The sequence below is a fragment of the Sturnus vulgaris genome, chromosome 3 (genome assembly GCF_052056855.1).
Source record: "Sturnus vulgaris isolate bStuVul1 chromosome 3, bStuVul1.hap1, whole genome shotgun sequence".
Lineage (NCBI taxonomy): Eukaryota > Metazoa > Chordata > Aves > Passeriformes > Sturnidae > Sturnus > Sturnus vulgaris.
Genome location: NC_142245.1, coordinates 28,852,764 through 28,873,723, shown reverse-complemented (window position 1 = coordinate 28,873,723; position 20,960 = coordinate 28,852,764). Strand labels below are relative to the sequence as shown.

At 39.5% G+C, this 20,960-nt stretch overlaps 1 protein-coding gene across 1 annotated transcript in view; it reads left to right on the top strand.

The window, feature by feature from the left end:
- Window positions 1-20,960, top strand: part of PLB1 (phospholipase B1) — a 76,085-nt gene that overhangs the window by 7,476 nt on the left and 47,649 nt on the right. Inside the window, exons 6-21 of the mRNA XM_088162819.1 lie at window positions 109-152; window positions 1,117-1,201; window positions 1,696-1,747; window positions 2,903-2,989; window positions 3,466-3,528; window positions 4,812-4,894; window positions 7,254-7,329; window positions 7,965-8,069; window positions 9,531-9,620; window positions 13,389-13,451; window positions 14,248-14,328; window positions 15,754-15,820; window positions 16,532-16,590; window positions 17,648-17,721; window positions 19,206-19,249; window positions 20,095-20,203. Coding sequence (XP_088018945.1) covers window positions 109-152; window positions 1,117-1,201; window positions 1,696-1,747; window positions 2,903-2,989; window positions 3,466-3,528; window positions 4,812-4,894; window positions 7,254-7,329; window positions 7,965-8,069; window positions 9,531-9,620; window positions 13,389-13,451; window positions 14,248-14,328; window positions 15,754-15,820; window positions 16,532-16,590; window positions 17,648-17,721; window positions 19,206-19,249; window positions 20,095-20,203 — 1,182 coding nt within the window. The remainder of the gene's footprint in view (window positions 1-108; window positions 153-1,116; window positions 1,202-1,695; window positions 1,748-2,902; window positions 2,990-3,465; window positions 3,529-4,811; window positions 4,895-7,253; window positions 7,330-7,964; window positions 8,070-9,530; window positions 9,621-13,388; window positions 13,452-14,247; window positions 14,329-15,753; window positions 15,821-16,531; window positions 16,591-17,647; window positions 17,722-19,205; window positions 19,250-20,094; window positions 20,204-20,960) is intronic.

The following is a 20,960-nucleotide window of genomic DNA, read 5'->3' as shown; positions in this document are numbered from 1 at the left end:
GCTGCCATGAATTTCACTCTGAGATGCAGCATAACTAATAAGAAAACGTAATTTTTCTTTGAGAAATGGAATAACAGGAACTTCCTGTTTTCTCTTCCCTTTCTATAGCACAGGAACGAACTTCCTTGAACTAAGCGTGGCAACTTTAGCAGGTGCGTCTTGCTGTCACACTAAACCTTCAGCAAATTAATTTGACAGCTTGCTGGCAGGAGCTCCAAGGTTCTGCTGGGCTTCAGAGCAGGTGCAGCACAGGCACACTGCAGGGATATAAGGGAAGCCTGAGGGATGATGTACCTGGGGACATGAGTGCAGCCAGCTTGGGTTGTCCATGATGGCTTTGAAGAGACTGTCTGGGCAGACAAACAGCAGTGAAGAAGGGGTGTGACAGACTGCTGCAAGATTCTTAAATGCCTAACAGGGTTTTTTGGGCCTCTTATTTCTACCCACTGCAGTCTCTGCTGGTACGTGCTTGTAGCCCATAATGGCCTGGTGAAATCTTGTGTGGGTTTGCCTGTCCAGAACTGCCATGTGCTTAGGATTTACACTGTGACTGCCATAGATGTGCCACATCCGGGAATTTTTTGCCTATTGGCTGTCTCTGAAGGCAGCCTTTACTTGCTTAAAGGGTATTACAAGTAAAACTTCCATGCCCACTGAAATGCTGCATCATATATAGCTCCAGGGTCCTGTCCTCCAAATAATTTTCCTAGTATCTTAACTCCTTGGTGTGATGTCCATTTCCCTGTGAAAGGAGTTTAAAACATGGCAACTCGGTGTTTTATGAGTCTCCCTGGGTAGCCTTTCCCAGCAGCTTCATTTCTACACCTGCCTCTATTTAAGCCCACCTACAATACTTCTGGCTGACATGAGATGGGGATGGAGGTTTTTGACCTGAGTTTGGAGGCAAACTCAGACGTCAAGCCTTTACTTCAGAAGGTGAGGAGCAAAACCAAGAAAAACAGCTGCAGAGAGGCTTGGGCATACCTCTTGTGCTTGCCAAGAGATCCTCAGACTTTACATGTTCTGGTGCTGGTTTAGTTTCCTTGTGTTTCATGAATCAGCAGAGTAGCAGCCTGTTGGATGCAGAACTCACTAACCTGTATGTGTGTCATTCAGCTCTCATTAGCAACTTCAACCCCTCAGTCCTACACCTGTCCCCTCTGCCTGGCACAGCAGGAGAGATGCCAGACAGCCAAGCCAGGTGAGTCTGAGGGGCTTTTGGCTGGGCAGTTGATGTACAGCTGGCAGGGGGAAGGATAGAAATCTTTGATGCTGGAGCACTTCACTGGGCACAGAATATGTGCAGTACTGGCAGAGACTATCACTGTGGCTCAGTTGACACCTGCCAGAATCAGGAGGAGAAAAGCCCCACTTTGGGATCTGTATCACCTGAGTTAACATCAGGTCTCTTTATAGCTGCAAACCAAATTTTTGGCTCAAAAAGAAGTTGAGCTGTGCCTACTAAGCTGCTGTTGTCATCTAAGTGCACATATCTGAAAATCAAATAGCTGAATATGAACTAATCACCCAAAGCTCTCTGGTAGCACATTCAATTGTCTAATCTAACACATTTAGGAGAGAAAAGATTAATCCAGCCTGAATGCTCAAATGTTGTTTGATTCAATGGTAAAAATCAGCCAAAGTTTTAACCTTACTGATGCCTTCATAATTTCTCTCTTCCTTTCTGCTTTTCAGAGACCTCCTGCATCAAGCTGAAGAAATAGTGGAGCTCATGAAAGCGGATCAGGTTTGTTTAAAGCACAAGACAATTCAGAAAGCATAGTGTTGAAGCAGAAAAAGGCAGAAAAGTGGTTTAATACTTAAACAGTGCTCAAAAATAATTTCAAAACAGAAAATGCCGTTTCTCGAGGTTAACGGACTTCAGCCTTTCTGTTGTAAATAATAATCAGTTCTGTGCCTTTCAAGTGCAGAGTTTTGTTCGGAAAGTATCCCACCTTTTGCACTTTGTCAAAGTAGCTGAAGAGATTGGTAGGGAAGCCAATATGTTTGCTTTCTGTTGGCTGAAGATGTGAGACTTCTGCTAGCTACACTCTGTAACTGTGCCAGTGTTTCTGAGAAGCCAACCCAAAATAATAATTCTCAGTATTTGTATCTTCAGTTCCTTTTTGGTCTTTTAAGAAGATATTTTCAAAAAGGACAATAAAGACCTAGATATGCTTTGGCTGATGCTGGTGAGAGCTTGAATTATCACTCATGACTGAGTGCTTTTTAGGTCCCATCCTGGAGCTTTAAGCATTCATTTCTCCTTTGTTCTTAACTATGATGTTATTTTGTAAAATAGTCTTGAAACAATGGGAAAACGTAATTGCCAAGGCAATTCTGCTGTTGCCTCTTTGCTCTACAAGGATTTAGCATGCATGTTTGTGGAACTGTGTGGTTCTAACCAAGGCTCTTCAGGACTGTACAGCATTGTCTAATAAACACAGCACAGCTGAGCAGGACTCTAGCCCTCAGATTTTGTATTCCAGTCTTTGTCCCACTAGTGTGACCCCCTTCTCAGCAGTACAGCACGTGTACAATAGTCCTGTTGGCAAGCTGCAACAGTGATGGAGAGACAACATCAAGTTCTATGCTAAGTTGTCCATGCCCATCTTTTCCAGTAGAGTCTTCTACAGCAGCAGCAATTTCAGGCTCTGTCCTGAGCTTTTCGTAGGTGTGTGTTCAGCTTTAATTGCAGCTCTTGATGCCTAACCATCTGTTTGCTGTGTCCTCTAAGGAAAAGCTGGATGACTTATCAAATGGAAGGGACCAAGATGGGCAGGGTTGGGCTGTGGACTACTTCTTGGTCTTGCTGGTTTTGAACCTATAGCAAAATGTGTCTGAGAAAGGAAAATAGCAAATAGATCACCTGTCATCCTATTCCTTTATTTTTTTATCACAGATGATGAACTTCCAAAATGACTGGAAACTGATCACAGTATTTTTTAGTGCTGAAACCCTGTGTTCCTCCTATGCTTCCACACAACTGGTAAGCACTTTGTGGGGTGGTTTAGCAGTCAAGGCAGGTAGTTAAGACACTTTCCCATACTCTGCCACAGGGCACCAAAGGAGTAGTGAGGTCTGGGATGTTAGAATGCCTCTATCCAGTGATGTAAGCTCCTGGCACATGATGTGTTTTATATTTATAAACATCTGTACTTAATCTGCCATCCCTGGTCTGAGATTGCTTAGTAGAAACTGTTTTTTGCCTTCAAGTATAAAGATACCTTTCTTCCTCATCCCTGTCTGTTTTTTACTATATGTCAACTTGTAATTTAACTGCCTATAAATATACAAGACTAGTTCCCATGTTATTTACTTGTTGCTGGCTAAGACTAAATTTAGAATAGTGTGGTTCATAATAACCCTTCAGTACACAGCTCAATACACAGAGTTTGTGACTTTTAGGAAATGGATAACTGTTTTTTCTACTAGTTTTAATGGCCTTTCTCATCTCATTTACAGAAGGACTGCATATCAGAAAACCTGGAAAAACTTACAGCTGTCTTGGACTTTTTGTATGAGAAGGTAAGATGTATTCATCAACCCTGACTGCCTGAATCCTTTGTGTATTTTCCTAGTCTCCCCTACTAGACTAGGGCTTGTACCACTCTTTACATGACTTATACCACCAGACTTCAATCCACTGGCTCTGTTTGTTTTCATTAAGTGTTTTACTCTCATTTCTAAAAAGCTGATGCATGCAAACAGAAAGGATGGATGGGTAACTGCTCTGTTTTGCAACACAAGCTAAGGTACCACTCAATATCTGGGTATTTCTAAAATGATTTCTGTGAAAGTTGGAGTACATCTGTCTAGGTATGAAAGTTATGTTTAACAGGACTGTTGGTGAAAGTACCTAGTTGTTGGTGTGAGGCACCTAGGCAGTGTGCAGGCTGCTAACCACCTGGTGGTGACTTTTACAGGCCAGGGAAAACATCCATTAAAATACATATAATAGACCTTTTTTCCTATTTTGCGTTCATTTAAAAATCTCAGTCTTTCTAAAGGTTTTCTAGCAGGCTGAGCTAAGAATTATCTGCTTATCTAGGATGGTTTCTGGGAAGTGCTCTGCCCTGTGTCTTGGTCTACTAATGATAGTAGACTAGATGAGGATAGATTACTACTAAAGCAGACTATAAACTTTTTAACTGAATTATTTCAATAGCATCTTCCAATAATTTTGTTTTGCTGCACTGAAGGCCTACAGCATATTCTAAACCTGCTACAGTTTGATTGCATCAGACCACAACCACTCGTTTTTCTCCAACTGACTTCGACAAATGTTGTATATGGGGGAAATTGCACCCACACATTCTCTTCAGATTCTCTCCACTATTATTTCCAGAATCTGTTTATGTGCACTTGTAAAAGTGAAATATCATTATGTAAATGAAAAGCTGCTTTCTGCATGGGGGAGAGGTGTGATGGGTTGCATGAGTGCTTGTGCTGTTGTACAGGATGTTTTGTCCCCAGCTTTGCATTGCTATGTTGCCACAAAAATGGTAGTCCCAAGTTCATTTGAATTCTGTTTAGTTGGCTGGTGGCCATTTTGGTTATGTAAAATGAATTGCTGTGTCTCAGTCACGAAGCATGGTCACAAGTACTTCATAAATGATGACCTTAGATAGCAGGCATAGGAACAGGGTTCAGGATGGAATTGGCAAAGACTTAGATAATTGATTTTATGTAGGCAGAATCCCAGACCAGAGGTAATACGCGTGAAGTTGTAGATGTAATTTCCCGTAATTGGTGCTTGCTGATCTTTAAATGCAAATCTAGCATGACTAATTTTTACTTTAATACTGCAGGTTCCCAAGGCCTTTGTAAATCTAGTGGATTCCACTGAGCTCACAACTGCCTCTCTTGCATGCCAAGGTTACAGTAATGCCAGGTAACAGGTTTCTTTAACTTCTTGTCACTATCTCCTGCTGGTCTTCAACAAATAGCTATGTATAGGCACTGACTTTATGACTGAGATACAATCTGCTGTACTGTTTTTCTGCCCTTAATATAAAAGTATGTAAAAGATTTTAAGTCTTCACTTTGTTTCTGCTATACTCTCTCTGAAAGATATATCTTTACTAGGAAGCTAGTGCTTTTAATCCTATCAAATTGGACAGCATATTTAAATACTGGGTCAGAATTAAGGAAAAAGATAAAGCCTTGACGCTTTACAAGCACTGTTCACCAAGAGCCAAAGCACTGGTTTGTTATCAACAGTTTCACTCACAAATCCAAAACACAGCAACATATGGGCTGCTATGAGGAAAGTTAACTCCATCCCAGCCAGGCCCAGCACTTAGATCATGGTCACAAAACTGCACCATCTAGCTACCCTCAGTTTTTTATTCAGTGCTACTTTTGTTCTGCAACTCTCAAGTCAGAAGCTCTGTAGGTGCTTTAGAAGTTTAATTTTCTATGTATCAATGTTCACAAAATGAGCAACTGATTTTAGAAGACATTATTAGGCTGTTGGAAAGATTCTACTTGAGCTTAGGGTATGCTAGGGTAGAGAACATCCAAGTTGTCAGTTCCTTATGGTAACTGCATCTATTTATCTGTCTTTCTCAGTACTTTGTAACAAAAGTGTGAGTAGTTTGTGTCCCGATTTAGTATAGAGTAGGAGTGTGCACATGAGCAGTTATGATGGAGTAGTTTACAGTTGATGAGATTACACTTCATCTTACTCCACAGTCATTTTTTTTCCCCTGTGCTCGTGGCATAGGACACCATATGTACTAATATAGTCATCCTGAAGTGTTTCACAAGCTTTGCAAGTGTACAACCTCGGAGATATTCTGATGGAACAGGGGAAGAGGTCTGGCTGCTATGTAACCATGTACTTAACAAATACAAGGAGAGGAGAAACTTTCCTTGTCAAAAACAACTGCATGAGACACTCTAGCTAATTTCTCCTGCACATGAAGGAAGAAAATGTGAGAAATGTGGAAAAGATATGTTTAGGAATATGGGGCTTGCCACGTATTGAAGGACTTAAAAAATAAAATGAAATATATTTTTTTTTCCTCTGAGGAATTTTTATATTTTCTTTTGTACTTAAGGCAATTTGCTTTCTTATTGTCAGCGTGCTGTGTTTATGTGGTTGATAAACACAGTTCTCACAAGTTTGTTAGGTGGCCTCAGTCCCATATCCTCTCCCAGATAAGGACATCCAGAATTTGGTTACTAAGTTGTCATTATGAACTGTGCTTTGAGAGAAAAATATAAATCCATACCAAAATGTGAAATTTCAAGAGTAAAGAAGGACAATAGTCATTGACACTTTCAGTCCTGTGCCTTAACTTTAGGCATTGTAGTTTGGGACATGATGGGGTTTAAAGTTCCCTCCTTTACTTACTTACTAACTAGAAGCATCTGCACTAAAAGTAATGCATGTGCCCTTTTGAAAGGCATGTAACTCTCTTTATGTATTTTATGAGGTTCCTCTGTTAGGTTTGGGTAAGATTCTGGTCCTGAGTTCATATTTCTTTCACTCACCAGCAGTGATAATAGCACTTTATCAGAAAACTCTCATTTTATGGGTTTAGATAGAGCTCTGTGGAAAGGATCCTGACACCTACTTATTGCTTATATCTGAAAACTCCCCAGAAACTTTCTCAGATTCCAGTCCATCCAGGAAATTTCAAGGGAGTATATCTATGCTGGAACCTCACTAATCTAATGTGCATCTTAAATGGTTCCCATCTACACCTTTGGGAGCTCTCAGAATTCTCCAGCTAGCTTCAAAAATATGCAGTATACCCATTTCACCTTGCAGGTCAGAAATCTGACAGTGTCAGTCATCCTTTAGCATGTATAACCTTCTGTAGCTTCCATCCACGTTTCTAGATGTAGGTCTTCATGACAAAAGAGAAAATTCCCGTGGAAGTATTTCGAGTTTGTTCAATTTTCCTGTGTGACTACAGAGCGGGAAATGTTTGAAAACCAGTGCAGCTGCTATTTTAAGCTTGAGCATGTTGCTAGCTTGTGAGATCCTGTGCTAATCTAAGTCTGGCATACTTGTCAACTGACTAGGCTTTCAAATCAAAAAGAGATACAAAGCTCTGGATATGGTAATATTTATCATTCTATGCTTATATAAAAAATCAGCATGTTCCATGTAGTCTTTTCTACATATAAAACAATTTAGTCTTTAGTATGTGCTTGTCAGTGTCTTAAAAGAAGTCATGCTATCCACCTTGTTATCAAAAGTTCATAATGTCTTTCATGTTTTTAATTCTTTTCTGCAGCAATCCAGGCAGGAATCAGTGCAATTATGATGAACACTCCACATTACATGATAACATACTGAGGTGGTCCTATCAGGTATGGCATCTTCTGTGTTGTTTGGCTCTCATTTTGCTAGACATGTCTGTTCATTTTCCAGACTGGCCTGAGACAAGGAGTTAAGGGAGGAATAGCAGTGAGGAAGGTTGTGTAACAGCCTTTCTATCATGTATCCATAGCAATCCCATTTCTTACCTCAGGAATATTGACAATAAGTTCTCTCTATATCTTAGTGATCTTAATATCTCTTGAAGTTTTAAGTGTCTGTATAACTTTTTTTCATATCTCATCAGAGAAATGATCCATCTTGTCCAGTAAAATGCGACATGATTTAGAAGAGGGAAATTTTCTCTTAAGGCAAAGACAGTTGCACTAGTGTTTCTTTTAAACATGCCAGGGTGGCAATAAACATGACATTTCATTGCCTTGAAAAGCTTGCTGCCCTTTCAAGAAAATGATAATAAACCATCTTTCTCATAGCTACAAGGATTTTCCAATTGCCTTGTAACAAGATTTCCTTAAATTACTGTCTTTGTTCTGGATTACACAATTTTATTTCTGTTGTTTATAAGGGATAGGAAAAAATTTAAATTTACTTCAAGCCCTGATGAATCACACATACATTACACTCTCTACCTAATAATACTTATCTCATTAAATGGTTGCCTATTTAGGATGCTTTGGAAAAGCTACTGGAGTCTAAGAGGTTTGATCAAAAGGATGACTTCACTGTTGTTCTTCAGCCTTCTTTCCAAGGAAGAAATCTGCTGCTGAAACTGGTGAGTAAACTCAAGTTGCTCCATTCTTTCTGGTTTGTGTCTTCTGAGACTGAGTACAATATTCAAAAGCAGGCTTTCCTGTCCTAGGCTGTGTAATTTTGGAAGACAAGGGTAGTCAAGCACAGGAAGAATACACCGCAGGATCAGGCACAGAAGTCTTGAGAGTGGAACTTGATTTAAACAGCACCAGTCAGAGATCCTGTGTTTTTTGAATGCTATGCTCCAGGATAAATCAAGCTATGGCTCCTCTGCACCTAAAGTCACAAGTGTCTGGAAGCTGTCAGTGCTGCTGGTTTTTCCATATCTTTGTAGTCATCACCACATTCATCCCTGATTATGCTCATGTGTTTGACTACAAAGGCAAAAAGTGGGTAATGTGAGGTATTTAGAAGGGTTAGAGGAACAAAGGATAAAGGTGTATATAAACTGTGTTGGAAAGTACAGTTATTTCCCTGCAATGAGTCTGGCAATTCAGACTTTTTTCTGGTGTAGACAGTAGGGAATGAAGATGGGATGCCTAGGATGTCAGGCGTGGTTTTGTCATAAGTGATCTTTAAAGGGAAGTTGAAAGGTCAAGATTGTCTAAGATCTGGCAATGAAGAGGGAGAATATTACTTTCTAGAGAATGGCTCACTTGGAGTGAGGTATCAAAATCCATCACATTAGGTGGTTTTTTATAAAATAGGTTGGTAGTGACTTCGTGGTCTAGGTTTTTGAGCATCATGGTACTCCATAAATTTGAGGTAATTCCATTGCTCCCCTCAGCTCAGTATCAGAACAAACTGAATAGGGAGAAGAAATTTTTCTTCCGGAAAAAGAAAGGATTTGCTATGTTGCAAAATCTTCTTGTTGCTGCTAGGGTCATCTTTTGCCAGGTTTTTTTTTGTAGCTGGCTGGTCCACATGCAAATAACAGACTTCTTTCATAGCATTGCTTTTTCTGTCAGTAATTTGATCTATTATTTCTTTAAATACCATCATATGTCACAGGTGGATGCTTTATTTCTTCTGATTTGTGGTATGCCTGCAGGCCACCATGTGTAAGCTTCCAAATTCTTTCAGCTAAAATTCAGCGTGCCCTCTTTAGACAAATTCTGCATTTTTCTATTCTTTAAATGCATGTATACGCTAGAAGAACTGTTGTTTATTCCAAATGATCCATGTGTTCACATCTATATCTTCCTGCTCTACTGTGTGTCACTATTGTCATTATGCTGTGTTGTTGCTCTGCTCTTCTTGTCCTTTTGATGTGCAACAATCACGTACAAAAACAGCATCTTTCTATATCTTGACACACCAGTAGTAACTGGGGTCAGTGGCAAGTGGCTTAATGAGACTACCAAAGATTTATTTTCTTGTGGATATGAATATCATTTGATAGATTGAGCATCAAAAGATAATTAAGAGTATGGAAAGAATAGATATTCAGTCACGAAAGTGCTCAAAGTATTTTCTCTTTCAGGGCAAGGATGATTTGACTACCACATCAAAGACACAAGTGGAAATTCTGGAAGATTATATTTTCATGGCTGTGGGCCTCTGGAACAACATGGTAAGCAGCATCACAGAGACTATTTCTTGCTGAACTTGGTCCAGATGCCTGGTAGCCACCCTGCACGAGGCAGGCTTTGAGTAGCAAAGAGGCAGGGGAAGGAAGAATACATGAATTGTCCCAGGACTGCTGTCCTCAGCTGTGCAGGGAGGCTGCTCTTGAACAATGCTACATGCCCTACACTTCCAAGTGTACACTTCATTCTGCTTCTACTTTCTACTAAGAACGTTTTAGGAAGGTTTTCAGTGTAGCCGTTTGGGAGGCTTCATGGAGTAGAAGAGCTGTGACTGATGCTGTTTTTGCTAATCTTACCTCTTTGACAGCACAGCACAGAATAACTGAGGCTTGTCCTAACCTGAGCTTATAACAATTATACTCCTGTCTACTGTGTCCTCTATCCTGCATCCCCCACCATCCCTTACTAATGAGTCTTATAGCGCTGTCTCCTCCTTCATCATCACCTTTGTGCAGTTGTTGGTCACAGTGGAAAGGTGATAGACAACCTTGAGGAGCTCTTGTTATGTCCTCTAGAGTTGGATGTCCTGTCCAGCTGAGGAAATTGGGAGAGGTTGTCTGAAAGAAATGTGAACTTTGACCCACTCAACCTTGAACACCACGACCAGGTTCTGTAGGGGGCTGGTTTCCACTGCAGGCTCGAGCTGCTGACACACAACATTTGTGTGTGTGTGACTGAATGGATGCATGTACAGCTGGAGGAGTTTGCACTTTAAAATTGATTACAGGGGCAAGTGAAGAAATGCGAGTTGCTTTTCAATATGAACGAGACAAAAAAGCAGGTATGTGGGTTTGGACTCAACAGAACTAAGCAGGAAGCTACTGTTTGGATATGCCCTTACATGCATTGTTTTAAGTAAAATGTTGATTTTACTGTTTCCTTTTAGAAGCTTTCAATATTTCCTATTTCTTTTTCTAGTAACTTTATGACACATACAATCTCTTTTTTAATAAAAAAGAAACTTCAATGGCCAATTAAGTTAGATGAAATACAAAATACTTTTCTTGTTTTGCAGTCCATGTGTTAATAAGATTTTCTTTGGAGAGTATCTACCATTCCTGTGTCTGTCTAAATTATCCTAAGCATGCAGGAAAAAAAGTCTATACTGCAACAATCTTTTCATAAACCCCATTTAAAAAAAAATTCATACATATTGGCATGTTTTTGTTTTCTTTTATGCTAATTCAAGCCGTAGTAATGCTGTTGTACCTTTGATTTAAAGAAGCAGAATTTGTAGTAAGAAGCTTCTATTCCACCAGACGACATATCTAGTAGAATAGTACAGTCACTTTAAGAAAATATGTTATCTTTTAGTTAAAGTTAGTAGGACTTTAGTTAGTTAGTAGGAGCCAAGGAGTTAAAAATTGATGAGCTGTTGCAGTGGTAACCTTGCAACAGCTATCATGGCTCCATTTATCTCCTTTGCTGTTATCTGTGATGTTCCTTGTGATGACATGACAGTTCCTACCTCAGTTTTTCCATCATAAAATAGATGCCCTTTATTTCATTCTTCTGTTTCTAAACCTTTTCTACACAGACTTTATTTGTCCTCCTGTTCTGTCCTTGAGCAACCCATTCTATGGCATGTTATTCTCTTCTTGTCACTGATTGCCCAGGAGCATTTTGTGGAAATTGCAGAGATGAAAAAACATAAGCAAAACGAAGCTGTGCTTGTAAGGCTGGCTGCATCAAGGCCACTTACCCAGACTTGGGTGGTGAGCATGCTGTGGAGCCACCAGAACTAAAACATGGTCATAAAGGAGACAAATACCTACTTGCTTTATTTCAATGTTTTTTCTCAGTGAGGTGATTTCTCTAGTCAAGGGACAGCCTAGGTGAGCTAGAGGAGGAGCAAAATGTGGCAAACCCACATCTTGCCACAGGTTTGAAGAAAGACTGTGGAAATGGTAATAATTTGCTTAGCTCATTTTGCCATCCTTTTTCCTGACTTCTCTTTAAGTGGACTTTTCAGAGTACAGCTAGCAATCATCAGAAAGGGGCCTTTCAGAGTTGCTTCTTTGTCTGCCTGTGATTGCCTTGTCTGCTGTATTCTGCCGTGATGTAAAAGAAGATATGAAAGTTGCATTCAGCATAAAAAGCAGGTGTCCTCACCTGATAAAGGTCTCTCCAGTTCTACTCGGAAATCCAGCCAACAGTTTATACTGACTTCTTTAAAAATTAAAAAGAAGCCATAACGCAGTCTTGAGAGCTGATAGGAAATCAAGATTGTGACTTGTGGACCAGGAAGCATAGCACAAAGAAACTGCATTCACAGGTTTACCTTCTCCTGCTCTCTACCACCCTATTCTGACCTTGTTTAGAGGCTTGGCACCAACCTCTCTCCTGGAATAATTACCTGTTTATTGGCCAAAGGGCAAAACCTTGAAAATCTAGTGGCAATTTGCCTTAGGGCTGCACTTCAGCCTGACTGAGAAGGAGCTGAGCCATCATGTCCTAAGGGCTTGTCCTAGGCAGGGCTGGATATTTGACCAAAACAGTTCTAAGTCTCTAGGACTTAGAAATGCAATTGATATGCTAAGCACACCAGAGAGCAGTCAGATAACTGACATTGGAAAAGCTGAGAGAGGTTGGCCGTGTACTTGGATAGCTTTGATGTTTATCACAGAGAGCCTGATTGTAGGCATTTGCCAAAAATTAATCAATTTTACCTCTGGACATATATCTGAGGGTAAAGCTCCATTCATGTACGTAAAGAAATTCATAAGAGTTTCTTGTCTTTTGGCACTCTTTTGTGTTACAGAAACAAAACACGGCCCTATCCTGTGTTCCATCATAGGAGGATGGGGAAGCATCCCAATGTATCTTTCCTCTGAGCTTCATTATTGTGCACATTTTGGGGAAATTTGTTTTATTCCTCCCTGCCCCCCCTCGAAAAAGCAGACTGTTTCTTCCAATGTTTCTCTCAAAGAATATAAACTCTGGAAGCCTCTTCTCTATTTCTCTGAATTTTCCCATTATTTTAATTGATGGAACAATCAAAATAGAATATAGCATTCCTGCCCAGAGTGTATTGGTGACATCAAGCCTGCTGCTGTTGTATTTTACAGTCCCTTGCATCCTGTTTCTTGTGTAGGCTGCTGATCCTGGCAGCTGCTGGTGCCAAGCTGAGCAGACATGCACTGAGGGATCTAAACCCTCAGCCAATTCCTATGTGTGTGATTGCAATTTAATTAGCACTCAGCAAGCTGCCTGAACAGGTGAAGTGATTATTTTTGGTATTTGCCCCTTTGTGCTGTCCCTATTTTCTGAATAATTCCGTAATTTTTCATTACAATAATCCTCTCCCCATCTTGTTTTAAGAAAGCCAACAAACATAAATGTTATTAAGTCTCTGTATGGAGTAGGAAAGCACCTTTTGGTGTTGCCTAACATGTGTGAGAGTGTAGATTAATGAAACAGTTCTGAAAGGTAGGATAAACAATCAACACTTAGAGAGTCAGCATTCCCAAATGCCAAATTTATGTTTGGATGGAAGTTGTAGTCATGATGGGAAGACAGTCTGCTCAGAAGAGGATTTGTTTTTAGTTCCTTGCTTTTGTAGGTACACATGTGGTATATTATGCATAGATAAATATTTATCATAAGCAAAATAAATTTAAAAATATGTATTTTTAGATATATATATGAGCCTGATGGAAAACTTAAGGCACTAGAGCCTTTGCATTGCTGATGCTCTCCCTTCCTTCCCACACACAGCATGGGTACAATTCCTCTGTTCTCTCCCTTTCCAGATGCAACCAGTTGGACAGAAGCAGCCTTATGGCATCACAAAAATTGTCCAGTGTCCATCTCAGGTAAAAGGGCTTCCTTGTTATTCTGCAGTTTTATTTATTCTTTGCCAAATTTCCAAGTTTCCAAATACTGTTGTTGTTTTCTGAAGTTCTTGGGAATGTGTGCTTGCCCAAGTTACTGCACTGTTAAAAACTGAATGTTCCTAAAGTTCATTGACATGGAGTCTTTATTTTCTGCAGATGAAACTCTGAAAAAAAGAACTTTTGACAAAATTTAGTTTAATTATCTCAGACTTTTTTTTGGTCCAAAAATATTTGTCTAGCTAATCTGAATTTATTAATTGCAGGTATGAGGTGCATTATCAATATTTAAATTTGTGTCACCAATAAAATTGAATCCTTGTATTTTATATAATCTAGATTTTCTGTGATTTGCCTCTGCTGCCATCTTTTACTAATTCAGTCCCTGGAGCTGTTAGTAGTCAAATTGGAGTATCTCATGTTAAAAGAACAGATTCTTGTATGCTTTTGCATTTAAGCTCTGACTTCAGTAACTTGATAGTGATAAAATAGTACTGACATCCAAAAGCTTCTGAACAGCAATTAAAATATCAAAGAATTAGAATTTTATTTTTTTGTTTGATGTTAGATTTAAGACAGGAAGTGGTGCTGTGCCTAGAGCATACCCAGGACAGGGCTTCAGGCCAGGCTTAACTTTCAAGTCTAATCTTACTTCACTAATGCAATGTTCAGTCAAAAAGTAATACTGTAAAGATTTTTTTCTCTTGGAAAATGTAGCCAGCTGTCAGCTGACTGTGTTTCCATTAGCACTGGTAAACATACTCTCTTCACTCTGCAGGAAAATCCATATTTGTTTACATATAGAAATAGTAACTACTCATCTTCCCTGAGGACATCAAACACCAAAGAAACATCTCAGGTATAGCAGAACTGTTTGCATCAATGGACTTGGGTGTATTCCAGGGAGTGGGGCAGGTGGGTAAGAGTGTCCTGTAGCCTAAATGAACAATGCTCCCTGGGAAAACTAAATGCAAAGCTCCAGCTCTTTACTTCCGTGCTTGACTAAAGAGTGAGATGTTTAATAGCACGTTCTCTCCTTGGTGGGTTCTGCAGCGTGTGAGTAAGGTAGATGTGTTCAGCTAGCCTAAAATGAGTCTTGCCTTTACTGGTAAGAACCTCTGTTAAACATCTGGATGAAAATGTTATTTTCCCTGGGATAAGAAGATAGTGAAAATGGGGCTGTTTAGTCCTATCATGAAAAAAACTAGATCAGATCCAACTGTGTGGGTCTGATTTTGTCTTGTTTATGCCATAGTAAAACTGAAGAATATGGACTTTAAATTTTTTTTTAATGGTGAGATAGTTTCAGATTAGATGGAGAAAAAGACTCATGACTGTGTTTAAGTCAGAACTTGGTATTCTCAAGTAGGAACAGAGTGAGTTGATAATGTTCATTTTCATGCTCCAGAACACAATGCCTAGACCACATCTAGACAAAATGGCCTGTTTGTCACTGGGGCTGAAATATGCATCTCAGTTCATATTTTAATATAGTGCCATCTGTTTTGTTGGTTACTTGGGGTGTACAGACCTCACCATGGGGCAGTGGTACCTACCACTCTGGTTTTTGGAAATAGCTGTAATGTAGGAGGTGTTAAGGACGTAAGGAGCAATACTGTGTTATGTTTATGGCTGTTTTGTTGGGTTTTTAAATTAAGAATTAAACACCCAATCCAGAACAATGTACATACAAATATCTTTTCCTTAGGCAAGTTAGCCTACTTAAGGAATTCTGCAGAGAGATTTGGAGCCAAAGCACATCTTTGAATCTTGTGTAATGGTTTGCTCTGCTATATTGATGGTCAGCCCTTCACTAACAGTAGACTTTGGGGGTATTTCTGCCAGGAGGCTGCAACCCAAAAAAGCCAGGAGGGCAAATCCCTGGCTGCACATACAGGACTGCACATGGAGAAGGCAGGCTTATGGCCTGCTGACAGAGGTATGGTTTTGTGCTAGGATATTTCAGGGATGTTCAGTTTCTTGGAAAAGATGTTCAAGGTATGGGCACAGCAAATATTGCATAGCTGAACACAACATGGCTTAGAGTCTAAAAGAACTGGGCCCACTGTAGGCAAGAGTTGTGCTGCACTCATAAGGCTGCACGACTTCTGAGCAGGCTGAGTTTGTGTCTGCATTCAAAAGGCACGGACTGGGGGCAGGCTGAGCTGGGTAGCTGTATACAAAGTACTTGGAGATTTCATTAATCTAATGCTCTGAGACGTAAATGGTTTATCATGACCAGAGTATAGGGAGACTGATGTGAAGTCTTGCCCTGTCTTTGCAGGAGAGGAGTTATGGAACAAATATTCCCTGTCCTGACCGAGTTCCCTCTGATACAGTTCCACTTTCAGGTATAGTACTGTGCCTTTTTGTCATAGAGCTCCTTCATTTGATGACAGAAGGAGAACAGAACTGGATTTACTCAGGAGAAGTACCCTCTTCTTTGGAGAAGTGCACTTTGTTGACTGTGGTTTTTAAGAGTCTTTTTGGAACAGTATGAGTGGTTGTATAGCAAGATGTGCGTTCACTATCTCAGGGGTGATGAAAGTTTATGCAGCTGCATGTTCCATGTACAAAGAAAGAAGTGACAATGGAAAAGATAGGAGGCAGTCAGGTCCTTCATTTCCAGGGTGAAAAAACTGTAGAGGGCTCTTATTAATGCAGTCTGGGATGAAAAAACCCATATGGAGTTCCTTGGGTAGGTTTTGTCTTTCCTCAGAATCTGTGATGGTTCCAAATATCCATTCTGTACTGGCACCAGAACTGTGCCTACTTTTCAGTCATTTTTACCAGTTGAAAGAAATTTGAGGAAGAAGAAATGCAAGACTGGAATTTTGCTGCCTCCTTTGTCACTGTAGCTACTGCCCAGCTATGGTACCAAGAATCATTTCTGGTTTGATGCCTATCAGTCAGTCTGTCATTCTGAACTGATGCTGTCATGAATATTAAAAATACTGTCTTTGCAATGCTTTATTATGCCTATTCTGAGAAAAACTTCTAATAACAGTCACAATTTGTAGTTTTCTTTCTTTCCCTTACACTATTTTTATTATTTTTTTCAGTTCATAATCTGAAACCAGCAGATATTCAGGTGATTGCTGCCCTGGGAGATTCACTCACAGTAAGTAAAGATGACTGGATAACCATTGATAAAGCTAGCAATAAAAAACTTGCAATGAAATTTCTCATTTTTTAACCTAGGAAATGGAATACATACAGTTATGCCCTATTGAGCCAAACAAGTTTTTCACTTTTTTTTCATACTCCACCTTGGCTGATTGGTAATCAGATCATGAGTCTAATCTGAATGCACAGTTCCCATTTAAAGTCCAAAAGAGTGCCACACAAGGAAGAAATGTAAGATTAGATTGTGCAGCAGCAAAGCTATTCTGCTAGAGTGGACTTGCAACAATTGCTTTTCTTTACTGATTTTTGGCAGCTCCCAAGGTATTGGCCCTGAAAGCTATTAGTCAGCAGTGTGAAGAGAAAGTTCTGCAGCTGATTGTGTATATCTGTGTATCTATATAATATGATAAGTATATGTATGATAATACCAAAGCCTATAAAACCATAGTAATTCATACTAACGAAACATGATTAAAATTGCAATAGAACATCAGGTGTGTTGAGTGTAATTTGCCTTTTTTATTTTGACATTATATCTGGTACTGTGTAAGCTCATTACCCCTAGACTGGCTGTGACTCTTCAGTCAGTGATGACTTCTTTACTGCTCATATGCTCACATGTGTCCTACATGTTCTGTGCTAATTATCACACTAAATAATGTAGTATTTTTCCTTGGAGAAACTGGGAAAGACATAAAATCATGGTACAACTTTTTAAGGTGAGGAACATTATAATAAATTATTAATTCAGAACCACTGCTATCTTATTTATTCCTTATGTAAATTTAGAATTATATGAGTATTTTGAACATTCTCAAGTAATTTTTCCCCACTTGATCTAATCATGAAGCTGATAGAAGAGGGTAATTCACTGGAATGGAGTTAAAATGCCTTCAGCCTTTGATCTTCTTGAGAACAGGGATCTGTTCTATTTTGGGAAGATGACATAGCTTCCTTCATTAATACGCTTTTTAAATTATTCTCACTAGGATAAGTAAGAGAACTTGTTACTGTAGCAGTGCTTATTTTCTGAAGGTGAACTCTTCTTCCAGGCAGGTAATGGGGCAGGATCCAGACCCCATGATGTTCTGGATGTCTTGACTCAGTACCGGGGTCTTTCTTGGAGGTGAGTCCCAGGAATTTTGCCCCCAGTGGGAGAGAATAAATTTTCTTCAGTTTTGATCAATATAGATATTTTTTTAAGCAAATGAAGGCTTGTGGAAACTGGATTTGATGCCACATTTTGCATGATGGCACATGGCTGTACTGTTTCTCATGATAAAGAAGATACTAAACTCGTGGTTATCTAGAGTATAATGTAGCATGGCTGGAACTGACCTGGGTACACAGAAAAATGGGGTCCTTGTTAAGGAGTTAGTTTTCAATCTCACAGTTGTAGGAGACCCTGGAACAGGGTCTTCTAAACTCCATCACCATTGTATCACTTGCTCCTTCTGCATTTCTTTCCCTGCTCGTTCAGTATCCTTGCCCAGTGTGGCCCACATCACCCATTTGTCTCATTTAAAATGGATGGTCTACCAAAAAAATCTATCCTGCTGTTGTTTCATATGCAATATTTCTTTCCTTGAACCTTTCCCAGCAATTCTTACATCATGCAGAATAGTTTATCAGTTATGAGTCAATACAGACTTTTACATATGCGACATGTTGTTAGATACTTGAAAAAGATTTTAGAGAAAGGCAGTCATGCTCACTTGTTAATCTGCAACTGTATGATTTAACACCAAACTTGTCAGACATCAAACTCTGTTCATAATTTTTTACCAATCTACGTCACTGCAACTTTAGAAGAAGTTTAAAGACGTTCACAGAATCATAGAATGGCCTGGGTTGGAAGGCACCTTAAAGATCATCAGGTTCCAACCCCCATGCCATGGGCAGGGACACTTTTCACTAGACCAGGTTGCTCAGAGCACCATCCAGCTTGGCTTCAAGCACTTCCAGAAATGGTATTAGTGCACTTCAAAATCTGTTCCAGATTAAAAAGATGCTATAGAGGTGTTCTAAGTAAAACATTTTATATTTTGATCTTTAATAGTAATCTATTGACATTTTTCTTCCGACAAGTATACTAGTATTTTTTTCAGCATGAAGGAGAATAAAGAGAATACTGACCTAATGGTGAATTTCACCAGTCTAGTAGTATTCTTCCAGTTGAATGAAATGTGAGTGAGGGAAGGCAATGGGGGAAGGCAAAGGTATTGATATATTGATTGCTTTTTGACCTTTTTGTTTTGGTTGGATTTGTTAACTAAAAATGGAAGCTATAAATATTTTAATAGGTACAGCTCTAGCACAGGTGGCAGCCTTGAATAATTTTCATTTCTTTTTGCTGGGTATGAACAGATGCCAAAATACGTGGAAGAGCTGAAAGGACAGCTGCTGTACAGGGCTTCTAATATGAATGTTCTGCTGGAGCAGAGAGTGTTTGTGATGTGGTGACCCCTTGGGGACAGGCACCCAGAGCGTGGGTGGGCTCAGGACAGCCACCAGTGTGCTCTGTACATGTGCGGTAACCCCAAAAGGGGGCACTCTCCTACCTTGTCCGTTGCCTTACAGCACTTTATTCCTGTTCTTTCTTTTTGACAGTATTGGAGGAAATGAAAACATAAGCACGGTCACGACACTACCAAGTAAGTGAATTTTCCTGTAAATTTGATAAATATGTGGTGCTGTTTATTATTCAAATACCTGCTATTATAAAAGAAGACAGGAGAAAAGGGTTAAAATTTGTAGCATGACACAAGCAATCCCTATGCGTTTAATGTCCACTGCTGACCAAAAGTTGCATAACAACCAGGCTGTAATATTCTGTGCATTACTTAATTATGTATTTTGTAATTTCTAGGGTTTGGTTGTTTCAGTGTTCTTCTGTTGGTTATAGTTCTGTGTAAAATGTTTTTGGGATAGATGAATCAAAGATCTTAGCTCATAGCCTAAAGAAACTATTTTGACTGTATGAGAAAGTTGTTTTAAGCAGGGGCAGAATCACATTACAAGATCAGATATTACATGCTTTTTAAAGGTCAGGACATTTTAGATCTGAGGTGTTTGTAAGGCTGGTTTGTAACCTAAGATCTAGAAGGGAATCTGGGGTCTTCGGGGTTAATACGTCTGGGGCCATCAGGCTAAAGGATTCGATTCCAACCTGTCTGCAGTTAGAGCATGATGGCATGATGTTCTCCTGCCTGAGTATATGGTTACCCAGCCTTGCTTGCCAGGCAAAATGGCATTGCTAGCCAAGATGGTCGTGTTAGGTCATGAATTCATGAAATTCAGAAATCTTGAAGGCAGGGAAATGATTGTATGGTGATGAATCACCATGTTTATTATACTGAAAGGTTGATTTTTATTTTATTTTTTTTGATAGTGATTTCCTAAAGCTTTTCAATGCTCTTTTACTGAAGTCTAACCTTTATTGCCTCATTTGTTACCTGCTGCAGGAAGCCATATTTCAGGGTACTGTCTCTTTCTGCAGATATTCTTCGTGAGTTCAACCCATCCTTGGTAGGGTATTCCACTGGCACTGGAAAAGAGGATTCAACCAATGCTGCATTCAACCAAGCTGTGGCGGGGGCTCATGCAGAGTAAGAAGAAAAGTTTTAATTTTAATAGCAATTTGATTTTTTTCTATAAAATTCCTTGTGACTAAAAAAGGCTCAAACCCTGGACTTTGGGAAGAGCACAATAAGTCTAATAGGAAAATATTTTTTTATCCTAATTATAGCATGAAGGCCAAGAAATGTCAAATAAATTAGCAACAAAAGCAATACTTTCTCTGGCATTTTCAGCCAAGAAAGCCACAGCATTTTACAAGCACTACTCAGAAAGCTGTCCTGTTGAGAGTCAGACAAAAGATGTCTCCACTTTATAGGAGGTATATTCAAACCCTCTTGTCATCAGGACCAAGAGTTCCTGTAGAGACTGAGAAAATTCTGGATTGTCTAATTCCTGATCTGCCAAAGCTGGGAGTTAACTAGAGACCACTGTGCATCTTCAGTGCAATTCATATCCTATTTTTTTTCCTCTGGTAACAGTTCTTGTAAGACCTACTTCAGTGCCTTGAGGCCATATGATAACATTGGTATGAGCACAGACACTACAGAGCTCTGTCTATTGAGAGCATCTGTCTGATGGTGGGAAATGTGCATTTTCTATACAGTTTGTAAAAGAGAAACTATGCAGCATTTGAAAAGTAGCCCAATGCCTGTTGGATGCTAATTATTTTCTTTTTTCTCTTTTTCCATGACTGTTTCAAAACATAGCCCTTGTTGGCTATATCATATATTCCATTCAATGAAAATTTGACTTCTCTGGGGGTTTTGGGATTTTTATGTCCATTCG